We start from the raw sequence: 20,398 nt of genomic DNA, 5'->3' as shown, positions 1-20,398 counted from the left end.
TTGATTTAATACATTTGTGGCCATGAAAGTGATTGGAACACCTGAATTCAATGATGGGTGATTACTCAATTTTGGTAATAATGTGTTTTAGTAGTTCTATTAACATAGTAGACCAGTTTTAGACACATATTAGTATTTTTATATATCTAAGCGTGTATTTTTAAGATGTTTTAAGACTTCCTTTTCTAATATGTTACTGTATGACTTTATTGCAGTTATCTAGGCTATAGATCTCCTTAATATTTAATTATTCATATTACTGAATTAAATGTTACTGCTACGTGAATTTCCTTTTAAGACCTTGAGTAAAAACAGAAATTGATCTGAACATGGCAATGACATAACTCCTTCAAACTGCATATTAACACACGTGTGAATTATCCCGGACCGGTATGAAGGTGGAAAAAGTGACACTGATTAAATCCAATACCCGAGCGGTGACATCACTCCCCTCCGTGATGGGGCTGCGTCCGGATTGGACGGAGTTCGCGGCCAATCAGAGAGCACACACATGGGAAGAGTTTTAAAAAGATTCGGAAAAGTGTTGGAAAGTTGTCCAAAAACCTCCGCCAGCAGGTCCGAGCACGACTGGGGCGAATAATAATATTATTAATAAAAAGAAAAGAAAAGGGGGGTAAAAGATACCCGCGGATTTGTTGGGGACTTTCTCTGCGTGCTTTCCCTGCCTTGTTTGGACAGAGAGCTCTAACCTGCTTCTCCATTTTTAAAGCTCCCCCCTAGCTCCACTGTAAATAGCCAAAAAAGAAAAGAAAAGAAAAGAAAACCCGACAGAATGACAACACATTTCAGGAGCGGCCCAGCCTTCGGACTCTCCGCCGAGGTCAAGAGTAAGGTATGTTTTCTTTCTTTTTTTTAATATTAGTTATCCAGAGTGTGTTTGGATGCTGTAGGTGAAGCATGGGCTCCTCTGGTGGGGGTCAGAGGTCCACAAAGGGTCAGTAACAGGTTGATCTACCCAGTATAATAGCAAAGTAAACAACAAGCTCTCTGTGATTGCTGTAAATACGCAGTTTTTCCAACGAAACTGTGATACAAAGAAACAGAAGAGAGGGTTTGTGGTGGCTGCTTTTATAGTTAAGCATGTTGAAACAACTCGCAGCAAAAGACGTAGAGATACACCTGCTGTTGGCCTGTGGCTCTGCATCAAACAGTTGGAAAGGAACTCCTACATGTATCTTAACGTTACACCGAGAGGGTGGGGGGGGAAGATATCATCGGTGATGTGATCTCATTCCAGTTTAATTTCAGGTTGTGTGCTTGGGAAAACCGCTGCGGTGACACACTTCTGTCTTTTGGTAAGAGATCACACCGTGAAGGAGGTGATTGTTTTTCGAGCAGAAAACAGGCTTTAGTGGCCAAATGATTCGTGCGATTATGCAGGGTCAGGGCTTTATAGTGTGCTGGAGTGAAGCACGTGGTGGAGGGAGTGCTCTGTTATTGTTGTTTGGCTGATCTCCCCTCAGAGAAATCAAAAAGTGACTGAAACATGGAAGAAGGTGATCTTACAAAGGCTGAGCTTGAAGCTGCACTGTGCAGTGAGAAAGGGGATTGAACAGAAATTAGATGAATGGTAAATGGCCTGTATTTATATAGCGCTTTACTAGTCCCTAAGGACCCCAAAGCGCTTTACATATCCAGTCATCCACCCATTCATACACCCATTCACACACTGGTGATGGCAAGCTACATTGTAGCCACAGCCACCCTGGGGCGCACTGACAGAGGCGAGGCTGCCGGACACTGGCGCCACCGGGCCCTCTGACCACCACCAGTAGGCAACGGGTGAAGTGTCTTGCCCAAGGACACAACGACCGAGACTGAATGAAAACTACACACATGCCAACATTAAAAACTTAGTGTATCATTAGTGAGTGTGCACCCCTCACTAATTATACTACATTAAAATTCACATCCTCCACCTTTTATGAACCTTTTCCTAGACGTAAATGGATGTGCATGTGAGAGAGCAAACTGGAAAGCAGTTCCATATAATTACATATGACACAAGTTTAACAGGAAGTATTACATTCAGTAAGCTTTGAAAGATTGTAATGATTAGGTCAGTGAGAGTATTTATTTTGGGATGTGGAATATTGTTGCTAATATACCAAATACAATATAATATATATATCACTTTGAAAAATTAATTTCTCACTATTTTGGCAGGGTGGAACGTATCTGTGTTGTGCCATTGCACATTATATTACTGATTTTTTTTTATTTTTTAAACTGGCCGGATCACCTGACAAGTGTTGACTCACATTCCACCTTTAAATCAGTTTGTACCTGGGTAAGGATAAACATGCACAATCCTGATTTTCAAGCTTTTTTTTTTTTTTTGTGTTGTCACCGTTGTGGGGAAGCTAGGCCGTGTTCACTTTGTGAGTGTGAATAAAATTACTGGGATTTTCTGCCTGTGCGGTGACAGCAGTGACTCTGTATGTTTGGATGAGTCACAGCTGCTAACAGCCAGAATGACAAAGGTCAGCCTGTGACTGTTCCAATACCCAGATCATCATCATTATAATCATCATTGCCCTGGCCTCTTCCCTGAATGGTGCCATCTCTCAGCTGTGCTTTAGTCTCATGCAGAGGTGCAGCACACTCTATGAAGCCCGCATTCCTTTCAGCAGTCAGGCTGCTATTTTACCGACACCACAGTGCCATTTCCAAGCCGATCACGTACACGCAGTGAGTGGAAATTGAGAAGTAGGGTCGTGTGTGTGTGTGTGTGTGTGTGTTGGGGGGGATATAAAATTTTTATTTAAGCCTAAGGGCTTAAATGAGAGTAATGGCGGGATGCTGCGTTCCAGCAGCGTGACATCAGAGAGGGGCAGAGATGCAGCAGAAAGACTGACAGGTACATGATCATCATCTAATGGCCTTTTATGGAGTGACTGGGCTCTGACTTGGAACGTGAGAAAGTGTGCTCACTCTAAACAGTTTACATCCAAGTCAAGAATGACAAAACACTGTCCTGATAGAACACAGGTGGACAGGAGACAGATAGGCGATAGATAGCAAAGACAAGGCCATGCCAGTAGTTCACACAGTGAATCCAAGGAGACTCGATGCAAACAAATAAATGAGGGAGGGGCGGAAATCCACATATCAGGCACTAACAGCTCAACTCGCGTATTTACACCAGCGGTTACAGCAAATAGTCTGTGATAGTGTAGCAAAGCTCTGGAGCCATTCTTGTGAGCCTGTTTAATTTTCTCTGTCACAGTCCACTGCTCGGGTCAGTACACCCAGAGTTTAGCTGCAGCAGCCCTACTTGGTTCGAACTGACCGTTAGCTTATGGTGACAAATGCTGGCAGTTTTTCCTCCTGCAAACTCCTGTGTAGGTGACGTGTGTGGCATGGCTGCTTCAGCTTACTGGCACTTTGTAGCTCTTTCCTATTGTTCCACTGGTTTTTGAACTCACCACTATACAGTGCAGGGCAGTCCACATTTTTCTTTTTTTCTTTTTTTTCTTTTTTTTTTATATGTGTTTTCTTAATAAATCCATGCTGTAGCCGCACAGTATGACTCCTTAAATAAAATTGGCTATAAGCTCTAAGATTATTGAATATATATTTATTTGAAGTACAAAACATCTGAAGAAAACACCAAATTAGCAGAAAATTCACTCATAAAACGAAGTGATAAATCTCAAACATGCAATACATCAATGGAGATGAAGCCAGCAATTGCTAAACCTCTTGGTCTTATTGATCCCTGTGAAAATGTTGGGGTTACTGGGGGCTTTTTCTTATTTTCCCTTTTAAGTTTATTGTTCAAAAATCTAAATTATTATAACTATAAAAGAATTAGAGCTATTGCTTTATTTCTTCTCATTTATTAATCATCCTACAATGTCTTGTTAATCCTTTATTTCGATTTTCAGGAAAGGGCCAACCCATGGTTTTAGAATCAATATACTGTAGTATTTGCCTAACTGTATATAAAGCAGACAAACATGGGCTCCACCTCAGTTATCTGCAAAACTGACTTTATATATTGATTCTGGGTGTCCCCTCAGGGATGATGATTTATTATTAAGAGTTTTTTTTCAGAGTAATTCATTTGACTTTTCACGTGACATCCTGACACACTTTGCTGACAATCTTGTACTGGTTGTACTGGTTTTTTTAGCTTCACATGCCACTATTTAACCCTTTAAAAAGAGCCGACCACCATTAATCAAATAAAAAGTTCTATTCATAAGAAATGAAATGCACCAAACTGGAGTTCAGTGCAGTCAGAAGATTTACTGCCACAGCCTTACTTGGTCTGGTATGATCAGCCACACGTGGAGCTACTTTTAGCTAATGCTGGCTAAGCTAAGACAGCTAGCATAATGTTCTGATAGCTTTTGCTATGATCTTACAGTTACTGATTCTTTTTATTTATTTATTTATTTATTGTAATTACCACTCATGGTGGAATTACAAGTGTTACATGCTCTCGATAACATCCGTCAGTATACAGATCATTTTTTGTTCTGTTTGCCTTTTCTCTCTGTGTGTTTCATGCCTAAAATAGTTTTTATTGTGGCAGTGGAGTTCGGCAATCAAAAGACAAAGCACAATTAAATCAAACAACCCCCCCCCCCCCCCCCCCCCCGACTGGCAGGGGGACCTGTTGACTTGGTGTGCCTTTATCGGACATTGGGTGCCTGAATAGTCAACTCGCTGTAAAAGGGCAGATTCTGGAAAACCCAAAGGGAGAGAAGAAGGAGAGAGATTGTGAGGGAGAAATATGAGCGCAGCCAATCGAATACACAGAGCGAGACAGGCAGAGGGAGAGGGAGGAGTGTTTAGGAAAAGCTGTTTCTCCCAAGTTTGGTGTGATGGACTGGAGTCCACGCTATCCCCTGCTGCTTTGAAATACTTGTTTGTGTTGGCTGCTGATCCCAGACTGTGAAGACTTATCTGCAGAACATTCAGGAATTGTGTGTGTGTGTGTGTGTGTGTGTGTGTGTGTGTGTGTGTGTGTGTGTGTGGTGAAGGGGTGAGGTGGTGGGGGGGGGGGCAGCCTTAAACCCCCATGCCAGAATTCAAAGTATTAGGGCAGTGTGTTTATGCCAATAAGGAAATGCATGGAGAGAGAGGGAGAGGCCTGTGTGTTTCTGCATGCAGAAATGTCCACATTTCATTTTCCTTCCTGTTCTCTTTACACCTCAGCTTAGAGTATTTTTCAGTATATAGTAAGACTTTCAGATATGGAGCGTCATCCTCTGTGAGACTCTGAGGCATGAAAGAAGCTGCTATTCATGTATTTAAGGATTTGAATGTTGTATTTTAGATTACAGAGTCTGCTATTCTCATACCAATTTCTCACATACAGTATCCTTATACTTTCAACTATCAGTAAGAATGATAACACTTTATTATACATATGTGTAAATTATACATAGTTTCCTGATAAATCTTTAGGAAGGCACTCCACCTTGAAATAAAACGGAGAGGCCAGTTTTCAATTAGTGCACTTAAATAATCCATCTCATACAGTAATGTGCAAAACTCTTTAGCCACTCATCATTTCTTTATATTTTACCTCCCAGGAGGCTGACTTTGTTGCCATTTATTTATTTATTTATTTATTTATTTTTATTTTAAAAAAGAGGTCCTGAGGAATAATTTTTAAGTTCTTCAGAGTTTTTCTTTGCTTTGTTTTTTATACTTATTTTCAGTCCCATTCTTGTACCTGACTATTTTCAGAGGAATGTTTTTGTTTAAGTCACTTAACGCTGACCTCTGAATCATCAAGCATTAAAAAGTCTTGTGTCGACACATAACAGACAACTTCCAAAAGAACCAATTTTAAATTGTATCTTTTGGCGTTTTGTTACTAGCAGCCTGTCAAAGAAACATATAATTTGTTCATGTTTCTTTTGATAAATAATAAAATAAAATTTGCCAAATATAAGAGTTTGAGGGGAATAAAATTGTATTTTTGCACTAACAAGGTGATTCACAAAAAGCTATTAGCTGAAAATGTAGCAAGCTCAGCCTGTGTGTCCTTAAAAGGAGGGACAAGTAAACAAAAGAAAGTGCTGGGTCTTAAAAAGAAAAAAAAAAAAAAGTTTATCTGCTGAAGATATTATTATCTAAAAGTCATTAGGAACATCAAGAAACTGGGGAAGAAATCCAGCAAAGATCTAACTCAGAACCTGAGAGATGTATCTGGTCCTTTTGCTCCATCTCATCAGAAAAGGTGTCAGTGGAAGGATGAAGGAAGGAAGTAGCCATTCTTAAAGAACCAAAACGGGAAGAAAAGGCTGGGCTATGTCACATTATACATGAAAATCAGTGGAAGCCAGTCCCATATGGAAAAGAGAGATAGATAGATAGCTATCTATCAAAAAATTATATAATGAAACTTGTATGTTTTGGATACTTACTAAAACAATGTATGAAAGTAATGAGAAAGTGGCCACTTTCATGAGTAATCACATAAGTTTTTACTATTTCTTTTCCATATGGGGTCTGATGAAGCGATAAATCTGCATTTGAAACTTTTGGTTCAGATCATCTCAATATGTATGGAGAAGGTCAGGAGAGGGGTATAACAGTGGGCGGGGTAAGCCATCTGCAAAACATGGTGGAGGTTAGGGCTACATTTCAGCTAGTGGTGTGATCTTGTCAAAAATGATGGAATTATGAATACTGAAAAAATACTGTCAAGTTTGATCCTTTTAGTACCATAGGGCAAGTATCTGATTGGCAACAGCTTCATTTTTCAGCATGACAATGCTCCCAAAGACACTGTGAATGCAGTAAAAGCATACACACACACACACACACACTAGAGAACTTTATCACTTATGCACTCGCCTCCCAAGAGCCGGGATGTCAACATTATTGAAGCAATGTGGGATCAATTTGACAGAGAATGGAACAAAAGGCAGCTAACATCAAAAAAGAGCTTTAAATGTCCTTCAAGAAGCCTAGAGAACTATTCCTGAAGCCTACTTAAAGAAATTATAGAAAGCTGCCTAAGAGAGATCAGGCTATATTGAAGAATGGTGGTCATACCAAAAGTTGACTTTCAAGCTTGTTAGAATTGTACAAACGTTACCATACAATTCTAACATGCAAACATTTTTCTTTATGTTTGCATGCTTCAATAAATTGCAGCAGCCATTTTTCCAGAAAAATATAAAGACATGAGAGGTGACTTGAGATTTTTACACATATTTCTGTCTCTCCACACGTCTACATGGAGACACAAATATATGAATAGTTGAGTGGCACATGCAGTCTGCTGAAGATTTCTCAAATTTAAAGACTAGAAAATATCAAATAAAATGTATTAGAAGAACATCTAGAGTTGAGTGTACATAAAAGACAAACTTGTGCCGCTGTGACGTCAGCACTGGTTGAAGTCTCATCTTAAAGTCTGAGTATTTTGGTTCTGATTGTGCAGTAACTTTTAGCTTCTCAAACACACATCACAGCAACTTGTCAGTCACAAAGCAGGTCTGCCTTTAAGTGTGGCCTGTTTTATCACTCTTTCTGACAATATTTGGACTTCACTATATGTTCCATAAGACTTGGAAACAAGCAATTGGAACCATATTCTCATTGAAAAAGTGTTTATGGAGGTCATAAGTCAAGGAAACCCAGCCACCGTTTTCCCATAGATTTGTAGACATCAAGGCTTCTTTGTGTTAATGGAGGACTCGACCAGTGTCCGTTTTGATTTAGTTTTAGTCTTTTGACTGAACTGTTAAATTCTTTGAGTCATAATTTAGGCTTTTAAATTCTTTTAGTTTTGGTTGACTAAATATCATTAGATGTAGTCTACAATAATCTTAAGTTGAATCAGTTTACAAAACGTAAAAGTTTGTTGTGAATTGTATAACATTTTTCTGAACACTATGCAACAGTTGGCAGTCTCTTGAGGAGAGAAGTTTCCCAGCAGATGAAGTAGAAACCTGATGGGGGGGATAAAACTATGACCCTATGCAGTAACCCCAACGTGACCCCCTGAATGAGGAAATATAATTAAGCCCTTCTAGCACTGCATAATTTGAAATGGTATCACTTGCAAAGTGGCCTTTCTTTATTTTGCTCTGCTTTTTTTGTGTATTTTGTTTGGATGTTTTACAGTTTTGCTCCTGGGTGAGATTGAAACTGGACCTTGTTTTAACTAGGTCCCAAGACTAAACGGAGGCTTCTAATACCCATGTCCTTGCACTATCTCAGCGTGCCTGGAGAACATTGTCTTAGATGAATATTTACAGCTTGTACACAGTTACATTGTTCTGGTCAGAGCAGGCACAGTCTAATACGCACTAAATACAATATAAATGTTTAATGTATATATGATCCACTGGATATTATTTCACTGTAGACACACATTAATGCCTCTTTGTTCTTCTACAGGGCCCATAAAAGGGCAAGCTGTCTTATTTTTATTTATTTAATTATTTAGAATCAGAATCAGAATCAGAAACTTTATTGTCATTGTCATGAGAACAACGAAATTAAGAATGGTCCCCGATCATTGCATCATCCCTAGCAATATCAAAATATAAATAAAACAATAAAATTCAATAAATAAAATAGAATACTTAAAATACTAATAAGATATAACAGTAAAACATTCACATACATTCCCACACACATGCTTCAGACCGTGCATAGATTAACACAAGAGTGGCGTGATGGACATTTTTTGTAGTATTCAGATGTGTTATTGCAGTTGGATAACAGCTGTGTTTGAGTCTATTAGTCCTTGCTCTGATTGCCCTGTACCGTCTGCCTGAGGGCAACAGTTCGAACAGGGAGTGGCCAGGATGTGAGGTGTCTTTTATGATGTTTTGGGCCTTTTTAAAACAGTGGGCGTTGTGTAGAACTTCCAGTGTGGGGAGAGGGCAGCCAGTGATCTTTTGGGCGGTGTTAATGATCCCTTGGAGTGCTTTCCTCTGAGCCCCTGTGCAGCTAGTGTACCAGATGCATATGCAGTAAGTTAGAACACTCTCAATGGTGGCTCTGTAGAAGGACACCAGCAGTCTCTGTGTGATGTTATTCCTCCTGAGAATTCTCAGGAAGTACAGTCTCTGTTGGGCCTTTTTCAGCAGCTCGGAGGTGTTCACACTCCAGGAAAGGTTCTCCTCTATATTGACTCCCAGGAAGCGGAAGCTTGCCACCCTTTCTACACAGTCCCCATTTATGAATAGTGGTTGGATCTCTGCCTTTTTCCTTCTGAAGTCTATTATGAGTTCTTTGGTTTTTGAAGTGTTGAGGAGGAGGTTATTGGCCTTACACCATGACGTCAGCTGCTCCACCTCGTCTCTGTACGTAGACTCGTCTCCCTTGGAAATGAGCCCCACCACTGTGGTGTCATCTGCAAATTTCACAAAGATGTTGCTGTGGTGGCGAGGAGTGCAGTCGTGTGTGTAGAGAGAGTAGAGCAGTGGACTGAGCACACAGCCCTGGGGTGAGCCAGTGCTGAGACTCAGGGCTGAGGATGTGTGATGGCCAACTCTGACTCTCTGTCTACGGCCCGAGAGGAAGCTGTTGATCCACATGCAGGTGCTGTATGGAAGCCCCAGGTCTTGTAGCTTGGCCACCAGTTTGTGTGGAAGGATGGTGTTAAAAGCTGAGCAGTAATCCACGAAGAGCATCCGCACATAGCTACCATGCTCTTCCAGGTGAGTTAATGCAGCATGGAGTGCTGTGGCTACAGCGTCTTCCGTGGATCGGTTTGCTCTGTAGGCAAACTGGTGTGGATCCAGGCTGCGGGGCAGGGCTGCTGTGATGTGTCTGCGGACCAGCTTCTCAAAGCATTTCATTACCACTGGGGTGAGTGCCACCGGCCTGTAGTCATTCAGGCCAGTGATGTGGGGCTTCTTAGGCAAGGGGACTATGGTGGAGGACTTCAGGCAGAGTGGGACAGTCGCCTGTGCGAGGGATTTGTTGAAAATCCTGGTGAAGATCCCAGCCAGCTGTCCTGCACAATCCCTCAATATTCGACCTGGCACACCATCAGGACCCGCCGCCTTCCTCGGGTTAACAGCCTGCAGCATGCGCCTCACCTCGTGCTCTTCCAGGGTGAGGGTGGTGCTGCTATGGGTGGCGTGTTGCTGCTGTGGCTCCAATACCTCCGGTACCCTGGTCTCAAAGCGGGCAAAGAAGATATTCAGCTCCTCTGCCAGCTCCAGGTCACCGTCCGCAGCTCCAAGATTGATCTTATAGTTGGTTAGGTGCTGGATGCCTTGCCACACCTGCCGGCTGGTATTACTCTTCAAATGGTCCTCGATCCTCCTCCTATAGTCCCCCTTTGCCTCTCTGATGCCTCTCTTCAGGTTGGATCGGGCTGTGGTGTAGTAATCCCTGTTGCCAGACCTGAACGCAATGTTCCTCTCCTTCAGCAGCTGCCTGACCTCCCGGGTCATCCAGGGCTTTTGGTTGGGATAAGCCCGGATCCGTTTGACTGCTGTAACAGTGTCTATGCAGTGTTTTATATAGCAGAGGACAACGTCTGTGAACATTTCCAAGTCCTGATGTTCAAAGATATCCCAGTTAGTCCTGTCAAAACAGTCCTGCAGCTGCTGAGAGGCACCCTCTGGCCATATGGTAATATTCTTTGTGATGGTAAGAGCAGTTTTCTTGAGGGGGGCATATGCAGGGATTAGAAACAGTGACAAGTGGTCAGACTGACCCAGATGTGGCAAAGGTCTGGCCCTGTAGCCCATTTTGATGTTGGAATAAACTTTGTCCAGAATCTTGTCACCCCTAGTGGCACACTTGACGTGCTGGTGGAATTTGGGGATTGCTTTTTTTTAAGTCTGCGTGATTGAAGTCCCCTGCTACGATATGTACAGCGTCAGGGTAAGTGCTCTGTTTATTATTGATGTTTGTATGCAGGAGTGCGATCGCAGAGTTAGCATTAGCATCTGGTGGTATGTAAACAGCTGTTATTATGACAACGGTGAACTCCCTAGGTAGGTAGATGGGCCTGCATTTAACAGTCAGATATTCAATGTCCGGTGAACAGTAACGGTCTATTATCACTGTGTTGGTACACCAGCTGTTGTTCACATACATACAGAGCCCCCCTCCTTTGCGCTTACCGGAGTCCACTGTTCGGTCATGTCGCTGTGTGGTATAGCCTGCTAGCTCAATAGCAGAGTCTGGAATGGATTGATGTAGCCAGGATTCAGTGATATCATTAATGTCTTACTGTTTTGAATCAATAAAACCAGAAAAAATCTAAATTCATATCATGTTTGAGCGATCATCTCTGCTCTGTTCTGCTTCTCAGCTTGCAGGAAAATATGACCCACATAAGGAAGAGGAGCTGAGACTATGGATTGAAGATGTGACTGGCAAAAGGACTGGGGACAGCTTCATGGATAGCCTGAAAGATGGAGTACTATTGTGCGAGTGAGTGGATGGACGCCACCTTGTTTTTGTTTTTTTAAAGCAGGAACTTTCTTCAAATCTCTCTCTCGCTCTGTCTTTTTGTAGGCTCATAAATGCTCTCCAGCCGGGCTCTGTGAAAAAGATCAACCACTCCAGTCAAAACTGGCACCAGGTAATGCTCCAGCTCTCAAAACTCCTGTTTTCCACACCGAGTGGAACTCGTCTCCCGCACTGGCACTGACAACAAAGACTTTTATTTAACTTCCATAAAGTAGCTTCCATATCAAATGAGGCTCATCTTAGCACAGCTTTTATTAGCCTAGTATTGGACCAGGAAAAAGCAAACAGAGCTCTTAAGCGTTGATTAAAACGCCTTTCAGAAAGTTCTCGCTGTGATATTGACACTGCCGCACATGCACACAGACCGTCACACAGTCGCACTCTCCAAGGGCATGGGCGCAAATCGAGAGTCAATATTTAGCAAAAGTTATTGAGCTTGAATCTTAATACTTGGCCCTGGTGCCAAGGTAAGCTGACTGCCCACGAGCTGTAGCCTCAGTTCCGACATGAGATCACAAAAAAAGGCGAATAAGATCATTTCTGAAACTGCAGAGCTTCTTGTGTTACAAGATGGCAACCGTCACAGATTTTTTCTGTTGTTATGCAAGGTTTTATTCTAGGAAGAAAAACACAGGATCTACTCAGACATTTGTAAAAGGCATGCATTGCTTATGAAATTCTGGGCCGGTAACATAAGAGTTTAAAATAATAATAATTTGGTTGATATGCTGATAGATATTTTCATTGTTGATTTTGTTTGTATTGTTTGCATCCCATCATTTGTACCAGGGGAAACAAAGAAATCTAGTTTTAAAAAAAATTCAAGGACCTTTCAGATCTTTTATTACATTATTTTTGGACATTCTGAATTTTGCTGAATGTCACTATTTGCCGATAGCAAATGGGCTGACAGCTGTCAGCAGGGCCAGACTGGCCAGTACCATTGTTCTGCCAATATATCCAGGCATGTATAAATGCCCAAAAGATCTTATTCCAGCCTGTATTCTTGCTCTTTCTCTCAGCTGGAAAACATAGGGAATTTCGTCCGTGCCATCACGGAGTACGGCCTGAAGCCACACGACATCTTTGAGGCCAACGATCTGTTTGAGAATGTCAACCACACTCAGGTCCAGTGCACACTCATCGCTCTGGCTGGAATGGTGAGGGCAGCGGTGCACACACATTCACATACGTCGGCATCTCGCTGAAATCACCACTGGCTGCACATTATTATTTGATCTTGATACTTTTTTTTTTTGCTTAGATTTCCATGGCAACAGCATGGATCTAATAAAAGCAATGTGGGTATGAAAAGTGCATTCTTATTACCACCATTTTTCCTTTCTGTCACCACCACTTCTGTCTCTCAGGCCAAGTCCAAAGGTTTCCACTCGAAGTACGATATAGGCGTGAAGTACGCAGAGAAACAGCAGCGGCGCTTCGCTCCCGAGAAGCTCAGGGAGGGACGTAACATCATAGGCCTGCAGGTCAGAGTGGCAAAAGGGCTAAACGTGTAATGTACTGTGTTATGGCCAAGCTGTCATGGTGCAGTGTTGTTCTGCTGGCCAAGCCTGTTCTCAGTGTGTTGTTATTGTGCCCCCTGCTGGATTCTTGCTGAATGAATATTCCCCAAACAGTCTTCTCAACTTTTTAACAACAAACAAGGAACCGGAATGGACCGGTCAATAACCACACCTCATACGTGATCCTAAAGTGTGATGTTTTTGGAGACACTCCAAAGAATAACTGTGGCAACTACATTGCATGTCATGTAAATCCTGTCTTTTTCCTCTGTATTTAGATGGGCACTAACCAGTTTGCCAGTCAAAAGGGCATGACCTCTTACGGGACACGACGCCATTTGTATGATGCCAAAATAGGCATGGACACCCCTGACCAATCTACTATCAGCCTACAGATGGGCACCAACAAGGGAGCCAGCCAGGTGGGAAGAGATGTATAATTTTAGACTAAAGTAACACTTGTTCACTACACAGTTTCTTGGCGATATAGCTCTAGCATGGTTAGTATGTATTATCGTTTTTAAAATGTATCTTGAAATGAACAAAATCCCTTTTATTGTTGCATCAAAGAGATAAAATGTTTTTACACAAAATATATACACTTATTAAAAAGACACATTAGAAACATGTTAGGTGAAACTGCAACTTGAGTTGATCTGACAGGGTTTAGTCTAACCAATAGTTGCTGCACTCCTGCAAGCCACTTTGCAACCCACCTCCATCCTCAGTTCCTACATTTCATACTGTGTCCGATCTAAGTGATTGCACATCTGTTGCCAGTACTGCCCTCCCTCATTTGCCTTTTTGTGCATATACATGGAACTCCAAACAGTCATATCACAGATTTGATGACTGTTCTTTCTTTGACTAATGTGGTTCTGACTGGACTATCTTATTATAAGGACACTTAGTGAATCACATCCTCGTGCTTGTTGACTGTTTTTTAATAGCATTTGGAGGACTAAGACACGTCAGGCTGAGATATAGAGAAATTGATTGCTCAGATCACTTCATTAGTTTTGGTGGATTCTTTGGATTTGTTAACACATCTGTCATGAATGCAACGGTATAGTGTATTTACACCGCTGCGCCCTCCATCTTGCTTTTCTCTGCTACAGTCCGGCATGACGGCTCCAGGAACCAGGAGGCATATTTTTGACAAGAACCTGAAGCTGGAGGACTGTGACACCACCACAATCTCTCTGCAGATGGGCACCAACAAAGGGGCCTCTCAACAGGGCATGACCACTTATGGCCTGCCCCGCCAAGTCTACGACAACAAGTACTGCATCAACCCCACTGAGGCCAACTGCAACAACGGGAGCGAGGTGGAGTTTGATGGCTACAACCAGTACTCTGACTAAGGGGAAAAACCATGGACAGCAGCATCCTCCATCCCACCTCCCTCTCCCTCACCCCAACCCCAGCCCCCACCCCCCCACCTTTTTTTTTTTTTCGCTTTTACTTTAGACAGCCAGCCGCGACTGTCCTTGCGACGATCAGACCTTTCAGATCGATTGACGTCATTGTCTGCTTCATTTCCCGTCTTTTATAAACAAGTTTTTGACTCTTCAGCTTATTGTTTGGCTTTCCGTGAGTAAAAGAGAAGAAATGTGTTTACACTGACCTTCCGTCACAAAAAAAATGTGGTGGCCAAGTTCAGTCACTCTAGTTAATGATGTTATTGTTACAGCTAAAAATAACCACGCTCTGAAGTGGAGACTTTTTGATCTTTGATCTTTTGCAATTTATAGTTTGTTTGTTTTTGTTTTTTTTGTTTTTTTTTTTCCCTAAAGCTTTTTATACTTGCATCGTAATTTAGAAAAAAAAAAATTTTTTTACCCCTGTGTAACCAGTCCAGTTTGAACATAATGAAGCAAAATATGCAAAGTTCCTGGAGGGCAAACAAGTTGGTGCTATTGAACTTCGACCCAGTTGGAACACGTCCACATTAAGAGCTCTGCAGGCTCCAGGATACCACTCCTTTGGATGACACACAAGCTCTGGGTCCACAGACTGATCGCGATGCGCAGCTTTTGTGCGGACATTGCTTTTCTTTTTCTTTTTTTTTCACCGCGAGCACCTGCGCTAACCAATAGTCATGTTAAGTTTGCTAAATTACCCATTGTGCCATTTTTGCAGGGCTCATTTACATGGCTTGTTGTGGAGCATTTCAGAGTTTGTTTACTGAGAAAGTCTTTTTTTTTAAAAAGGTTCTGAGAGACACGGTGCACTGGTTTTTATAAAGGAGTACGTGCAGGTGTGGTGGTATCCAGATTGAAGTTTGGTACGTGGTCACCAGTTGTTTTTGCACTGCAAAAAATAGTCCTGGAATATTTCGACTTTTGGGAACTTTAGCTTTACTGTTGCACTTCTACCTGGCCACACGCCACCAGTGTTGGAATGATGCCCGAACAATTAGTTACACATTCGAGCACCTAAACTTAAATATTTTCCATTTGATGACACTCCTGCTGTACAGTCCAGATAGTGTTTTCCTTTTTACTTCATATATTTATTAGCTATACTTAAAGAATAAAACACAGATACAGTTTACCACACACAGGGGGATATTTTTCATAAGCAGGACCTATAATGAAGTATTATTTATTTTTTTTGTCCACCACTGGCTGTGAAAAGCAACAGCAAAGCAGACCCATGCGCTTGCAGATATATCCTTATGTGAGTCATGACAAATATGCAGAATTTTTAAAGCTTCTGCAACATACTGTCTAACCCACCGAATGTCTTGAATGTAACGTTATTTGTAAAGCTAGAGGTCCCACTGCCTATCACAGGGTTCATGATATGTGCACAGGGTGTCTGCTTGTATAAGCAAGTTAAATTTCTTGCTTACATTTTAAACTTAAAGATTTTTTTTTTTTTTAAATCCCAGTTTAAATAAAATCATACATGTGATGGAAAAGTGAGAATATGCTCTCTAGATAACCTCACTGACGTCAGTTTGGACAGAACTGTTGGCTAGGCCTGCTACCCTACTATTTTTATGTCAAAACGACTGCTGCAAACTAGGACTGCTGTCCAAAACGAAACAGTCTATACACACACACACACACACACGTGCGCACAGCACAGTTTGTATAAGCACCAAGACTGTTATTTTAAATAAATAGTTTAGCAGGTGGATAACACAGCTATCACCTCTTCATCACACGAAGAACCTACCCATCAAAGATGGGCGTGCCTTTAATAAGTTAAGTTAGCTATTGTATGTACTCTTCCCATTAACCATTAATGCACTCAAAAACAGCATAAAAGAGGAAGTGACCTTCAGGTTCAGTCGAATTGTTCGATCTGAGGGGGCAAATCTGGCAGCATTACGTGCTGGAGATTGTTGGGGCGGAATAACCCGAGAACATTTAAATCCCATTTGAGCTCAATTTCAAACTGTTCGCTACTTTCAGCTGTCTGGCTTTCAGACTGGCTTTGGATTACAGAAAGTGGTGCATGCTTTTTCTCCTCTCAGCTCCCCATCATTCAAAAGCTTCCATGATTTATAAGTTGTAGAGGTGTGCCATCTAGTGTTGTACAAGCTTTACAATCTAGCTAAGAATGTAGTGTTTTTTGTTTTATTTTTTTAAATGGCATATAAATTTTTCATCATCACTAACGCGCTGATACTGGCACTGACAAGTACAGATTCATTAACATTTCACCCTGACATGCTGGCTCCTGGTTTCTTTATCAATATGCTTTTCACTAAACATGAAACATTCATAAACATTTGTGCAATAAAAACACACAAAGCATTTTCGTGACTTTATTTTCTTACTACTGTCAGCAACTTGAAGTACACAAATACATCAAAGTAGTGTACGAGAGATACATAAAGTGATTTTGTTTTTGTCTGTTTGTTTGTTTGTTTGTTTTTTTTAAGGAAAATCTAGCAGTAAAAATATAAATTGGTCCAAAAGGAAAAAAATGTTTTCAGTGCAATAGTGACACAGTTGGGGAAAAATAAAGAAAATCTACATGTGACAAGTTATTCTGATTGTCACCAGAATCTAAATATGTCAACATCTAGATGCTAAATAAATCTTTGAAACGATCTAAGAGAAGATATAAAGAAATATTTCATAGGTTATATTTTAAACTATTATATAACAATTTGGTCCGAAAGAAGGGAAGGTTAAGTCCTACAATAGTTCACTAACATAAGATATGAAAACATTTACATTGATCTTTTTATAGCTACATGTTACTGTCAGAAGAACATGGCCACACTCTGGCCCAGCCAGAGTAATGTGTCATAATCAGCAAGAAAAAAAACAAACCTAAAAGGAACTAAGAACACCAGGTGACTCAAGAGAAAAACAAAATGTTTGCTACATTGTGCTAGCTCAACAGAAATTACTTCAAGAAGCAGAAATTGAGGTTAGAAGGTCAGTTAGGAATGCTACTGGTTGGCTGCTTCACAGGCATCGATCCAGTCACTGTAGACGTCCACCGGCTCGGACAGATCTATTGAGAAAAGGTTAAGGACCAAACCAAGTGCTCAAAAATTCAACATACACATGCTGCATCAAAGATCAACTTAAATGTATTACTTTAAATGAAAGTACTTTATGTGCATGTGCATCCAGAACTGTATTCAAGTGCAGAGTGTATTTAACCTTCCGAGGTCTAAGTCATCATCACAGACAAACCCAACCCTAACTCTATGCAATCACATGTCTGTGTCACAAGTCATGGCAGCCAGAGAACAAGGAAAGTAATCGCTCAAGTGATTAGTTTAAAAAAAAAAAAAAGTATGTTTTCCCTTTTCCCAAAATATAAAGTTGGGGTCGAGTAACCACTTCTGATAACTTAGACCTCGGAGAGTTAATACTTTTTGAAATATACTTCTAAATAAAAAGCAAAATCAAACATCCCTGGCAGCAAGCAGCATCTTTTGTTGATTAAAAGGATACATGTTATGGGAGTCTGAAACTCCTCCAAGCAAACGCTGCAGGATATAATTCCAGTGTTGCGGGTTCGTTCCCTAGGAGACAGTTACTTTAGGCAGGATGTCCCCGATGCATGAATGTTTCAAGAATTTGGAGCGATACTTACATTTTGACATCGCAGGATTTCTCGTGATTGCAAAAAGGGCAAGTGAACTGGGTGTCCAGGTTACCTGTCATTTTCTTCTTGGGAGGTGGCTTTCTTTTTGACTTTCTGCGGCCCATTATATCTCTGTAGACAAAAAAAACAAAAAAAAAAACACAGGTGTTTCCATTACGCTTTCACATTCCATTTCGTTTAGAAGATTTTCTTAGACATGTATCTGTGTGTCCTGCCTAACTTATGTGATCCATGTTATCTGACTAGTCACTGCAGTGGTGTCTTGCACTCACATGGACTTTGAAGTTGTGTTTATGCGCCTTTACATTGATCTCATACGATTTTATTGCTTGGTGTGTTTTTATATTCAACATAGTCACACAGTATATAAACACTTTATCTGCATTGTTGCAAGTATGGCTGTTATAAAACAACTTTTCTGACTAGTATAAGTAGACAGCAACTATTAGTTACTATCCTATATGAGCAGCTAAGATTAGCAAAAACCATAATACAAAACACGAACTTGAAATGTTGATTAAAATTGCAATCAATTATTTACTTTCATCTGCTATAGATTATTTTTTTTAGAGAAAGTCTTGGACTAAAATTTCTCCGAATTTCCAAGTTAGGCCTGAGTGTACATTCGTTTAAAATGTCCCCACAGGAAACTCGTTTTTCCGATTATTTCAACACCACATGAATCTTTCACATATTGTACTAAACAGAGACGGCTCTAACCCATCACTTACATAGCTTACTGTTAACACAGCAGACAGTGCAATCCCAGCACGCAGCTGCTTATCAGTAAAGGTTTATTTTCCAAAACAATGACTGCCGCGAGATGTGGGTTACTTAAAATATCTTAGAAACGATAACCAACGCTGTTGCCAATGTGTAAACAAAACCTGAAATGTGTTTTATTATAGTCATAGCTTCGAGGTGTGGACACTCCTCCAAAGAGCTAAAATAATAACAGAGGGGATGCGGAGATGCTCGCTCTATAAACGCCAAAAAGCTAGGGCTATATGTTAGCAGCTAACGCGCTAACATGCTGCTGTCATGTAGGAGGATTCTGACTGACGCAAAAAGTTGCTTTCCGAAACAACCTAGAAGGTAACCGGTAAACACAAAGTGTGCTTCTCTGCACTACAGCTTTTGACATTTGAGCGACGACGAGACGGTTGTCTTACCAACGAGATGTCTTTCGGCAGAGGATGCTCCGCTCTTCAACTTGGTACAGATGCAGCGTCTCACTGAGGACGCTTCTGATTGGTTAGGTGGGAGTTTGGTCAGGCTTTTGATTGGCTGTCTTCTGGGGGTCCAATAGTGGATCTGCCTCCAGATTGATAAACAAGCTGATACTGTAGATTAGGGACATCAAACCGCCCCGGACTCAACAACCGGGCCAACAAAGGACTGGACTGCTTTGTAAAATGTGAAGGAGGGCTGAAATTTTGGACTTGTACCTGTATTTTCGTAAATTTTACAGCTTTCCCTCCTGATAAACACACCCCACCGTGACCATTAAAACCACACCACCGTAATTAAATAATAGATAAATACTTAAATGGCAGAAAAGTTTTTTTGGGTTTTTTTTAATCTACTCTAGAAATGTGGGGTCCACAGTATAAAAACGACATTTTACATGAATTAGAACTACTTTCAGTTTTACAAAGGACCACCTAGCTTATAAGAAATCAGCAGATTTTCTGTAGTTTTACATATTTATTTGTTGCAGTTTAATCCCAACTGCAATCATGCTCGCAGATTTCTTTCAATCACTTTCAATCACTGCTGTTTATAGGGTTGAGGGAAACCTTCAGTCAGCTGAGGCTGAAGAAGTCACTTGGATGAGTTACGAAACGTTTTTCCCACTTAAAGCGCTACGTACAGATGAGCAGAATCAACCACAGCAATTTCTCCGTCATGTAGAAAAATGTCTAAATTGCACTTCTTTTTCTGATAGGATATCCCCGTGATTAAAGCTTTTGTAATAGAAAGAGGTGTTTCATTGGTCGAGATGATGGTAAAATCATGTGGTAAAATGACTTTGACATCACATATGTAGACTACTGTAGATCATATAGTTCTGTATATGAATCAGTAAAGTAACTTTTCACTTACGTAGAACATGATATTAACTGTGTGGCGCTGCTGGGATTTGCACCCAGCATCTCCTCTTTGCATTTTAACCCCCTATGACACAGCACCTTCTACAGATTACTTTGCAGTGCTCTCCTGGTGCTGAAAAGTGTCCTTAAATAAAAGTAGGGGTTTTTTTTATTTAAAAAGCACTCCAGTACTCATGAAAGCACTCCAATCAAAATGTACTCTGAGAAAACATTACACATTACATCCTCCAAAGG

At 41.0% G+C, this 20,398-nt stretch overlaps 2 protein-coding genes across 2 annotated transcripts; one reads left to right on the top strand and one right to left on the bottom strand.

Moving 5' to 3' along the window:
- Positions 1–499: 499 nt before the first annotated feature.
- Positions 500–16,737, top strand: cnn1b (calponin 1, basic, smooth muscle, b). Its single transcript, XM_004562890.4, has 7 exons — positions 500–853; positions 11,282–11,403; positions 11,488–11,554; positions 12,465–12,602; positions 12,813–12,929; positions 13,244–13,387; positions 14,084–16,737. The coding sequence occupies exons 1-7, from the start codon at positions 794–796 to the stop codon at positions 14,327–14,329; spliced, it is 894 nt and encodes a 297-aa protein (XP_004562947.1). The 5' UTR covers positions 500–793; the 3' UTR covers positions 14,330–16,737.
- On the bottom strand, positions 16,734–19,359 carry elof1 (elongation factor 1). Its single transcript, XM_004562891.4, has 4 exons — positions 19,223–19,359; positions 18,039–18,161; positions 17,897–17,967; positions 16,734–17,447 (listed from the first exon to the last, which is right to left on the bottom strand). Exons 2-4 carry the CDS (start codon positions 18,152–18,154, stop codon positions 17,383–17,385), a joined length of 252 nt encoding a protein of 83 aa, XP_004562948.1. The 5' UTR covers positions 18,155–18,161; positions 19,223–19,359; the 3' UTR covers positions 16,734–17,382.
- Between the last annotated feature and the right edge of the window lie 1,039 nt (positions 19,360–20,398).

Source organism: Maylandia zebra, linkage group LG4 (genome assembly GCF_041146795.1).
Source record: "Maylandia zebra isolate NMK-2024a linkage group LG4, Mzebra_GT3a, whole genome shotgun sequence".
Classification (NCBI taxonomy): domain Eukaryota; kingdom Metazoa; phylum Chordata; class Actinopteri; order Cichliformes; family Cichlidae; genus Maylandia; species Maylandia zebra.
Note: the sequence above shows the minus strand (reverse complement) of the source record. Positions and strands in the feature narration are given on the sequence as shown.